Consider the following 2,500-nt stretch of genomic DNA (forward strand, 5'->3'; position numbering starts at 1 on the left):
TTTTCAATATATAGATTATTATCCACAAAGTACAGTAACTATTACTGCACTAACACAACTCTCACTTACTTGAATGCAGTTCCCTCATATAAGCAGATAATATTGAAAACACTGTGGATCTGCCCAAGCCAGGAACACAGTGTACCACAATTGCCCTTAATTTATTTCTTTGCTGTCGCTGGAACGTGTGCACTTCTGATATGAATTGCAGAAGTGGCCCAGGACTCTCTGGCATGGCACTGTCAGGAATAATAAGCATTTTGATTATACATGTAGGATTCTTTCTTTCATTCCATTTCACTGACAATACATTATCACAGTTGCTAAGCTTTCAGAAAGATAATTCACAGGCATAACAGGGGGCTTCAGGAAATATGGCTAGACATTTTGCTTTTTGCTTTCCCTAACACATACACATATCAAAAATTAGAATAAATATTCAAAGGGAAAGGATAAAATATGAAAAAAAATCAATACAGAGAAGATATGATTAAAAAGCCACAGAATAAGAAAAGAAAAAAATTAAGAAGACAAAAACATATCATCACCTGCATTTCCATCCTAAAGGGGATTTCATTCATTATTAACTCTAATACCTTGGTGGCCAGCCTAAGAACTGCAGGTGAATTATGACCCTCGTCACTCTAGAAGTTCGGTGTGTGGCATGCAAAACTCGTTGGAATGACACTGGAGACCCTGCCTCACGACAGCTATGCAAGGAGATGGTTATCTGCCCATAATCACAACTACTGCCGACTTCTCCAGGCCAATATGTCTGTCCTTTGACCTGGAAGTAAAATATCTATATTAGGATGTCTCCTCCAGTGCTTCAACAATCTACTGTCATACTGCCATAAGCACAGCAATAATATGTAAATATTCATATACATTCAATTCAAAAAAAATCATACAGAGAACAATATACACATCTATAACAATTCCATTATATGACCAAATGAAAGTCCTATATATAAATTCTTTCAATTTACCTCGGCTTCAGAGTTTAGGCAAACAATGATTTCAACTTGCTGTTCCCACACCATTGTCCAGAAATCTACAAATGTAGCTGGCATGGGTGCTTGGGTTAGGATGAGAGGGAAACTTTCTTCAGTAGATTTCAACTGGAATGTAAACAGAAAGGTTAGTGTTAGCATCTGTCTGTCTGTCTGTCTGTCTGTCTGTCTGTCTGTCTGTCTGTCTGTCTGTCTGTCTGTGTCTGTCTGTCTGTGTCTGTGTCTGTCTGTGTCTGTGTCTGTCTATGTCTGTCTGTCTGTCTGTCTGTCTCTGTCTGTCTCTGTCTGTCTGTCTGTCTGTCTGTCTGTCTGTCTGTCTGTCTGTCTGTCTGTCTGTCTGTCTGTCTGTCTGTCTGTCTGTCTGTCTGTCTGTCTGTCTGTCTGTCCCTCTCTCTCTTTTACAATTATAGTAGAAATTATAGTAAAAAAATATTCCTTATCATGCTCTTTCATCAATGATTTTTGATGAATCATATCATCCCCAATGCATCTCAGTAAAATCAGAAATTACTGATAAATTCAACAATTGCATACTTATATTGGATAATATTTTACAATCACTGATCATTTATGATCACTTATTGCATCAACAACTATCATACACACAAAAAATATATACAAAAAAATAAAATGAAAGGTATTATTACATTCTATGCAGATTCTCCATGTCAAAACCACAACAGCTTTACCTGTACAAAAGAAGCATTGATATAGTCATCTCTAGCTGATGGAAGAGTAACTCTAGTATGGTCATAGGGAAGAATATCAGCAAATCTATTTTTAAGAGGATAGCACCGTGCGACTGACACTTTCAACTCCCCACATTCCTTCTCCTGAAACAAAATAGAAATATGATTAGACCAAGGTAAAAATCAGAATTCCCCTACTGAGATATATCACAATTCATAAGTGGAATTGGAATTGTGAGTTAATGGAAAGGATCTGGCAACCTTACCACATCATCATGAAACTTTGAATGCATGTTCCTCTGCAAACAAGCCACAGGCCCTCAGCAAGATGAACTATCCCAAATATGAATGAATGAATATTTATCAATGCTCATCTAATAGGTCACAGATAAATTCTTCAAATACAAACCACAACTTCCTGAAGCTCCTTCCATTTTTTATCAAGGTTCGTTGGGCCATTTAGAGACTTGCGATCCAACCCTTCCACGATCTTGCTCAACCTTTCAGTTTCACCTGCAACCCTCTTGAGCGTCTGGTCATCAGTCAAGGGATCAACAGCAGACGGCTTACGATTCTGCTGAAAAATTACCAATGAATAGATTACTGTAAAATATAATTGTAGTATAAGAAAATATATAAAATAATATAGAAAAATTCATAAACTGCTATGCTGACATTTCCACCTACAAGGGTCCCTTCTGGGGAGACACCTAGCAGAGAATCAGCCTATCTCTAATTCTTCACAATAAGTCTGATCAACCTGCCAAATCCATGAATTCCTGGGTCTACCTCCACACA

The 2,500-nt window shown here is 37.5% G+C and overlaps 1 protein-coding gene across 1 annotated transcript in view; it reads right to left on the bottom strand.

Moving 5' to 3' along the window:
- Positions 1-2,500, bottom strand: part of mop (tyrosine-protein phosphatase non-receptor type protein myopic) — a gene marked incomplete in the record, with an annotated part of 59,971 nt that overhangs the window by 10,012 nt on the left and 47,459 nt on the right. The window contains 5 exon segments of the mRNA XM_070132952.1: positions 70-239; positions 597-787; positions 990-1,121; positions 1,703-1,846; positions 2,112-2,279. Of these exon segments, the coding sequence (XP_069989053.1) occupies positions 70-239; positions 597-787; positions 990-1,121; positions 1,703-1,846; positions 2,112-2,279 (805 nt within the window).

The sequence above is a fragment of the Penaeus vannamei genome, chromosome 18 (genome assembly GCF_042767895.1).
Source record: "Penaeus vannamei isolate JL-2024 chromosome 18, ASM4276789v1, whole genome shotgun sequence".
NCBI classification, from domain to species: Eukaryota; Metazoa; Arthropoda; class Malacostraca; order Decapoda; family Penaeidae; genus Penaeus; species Penaeus vannamei.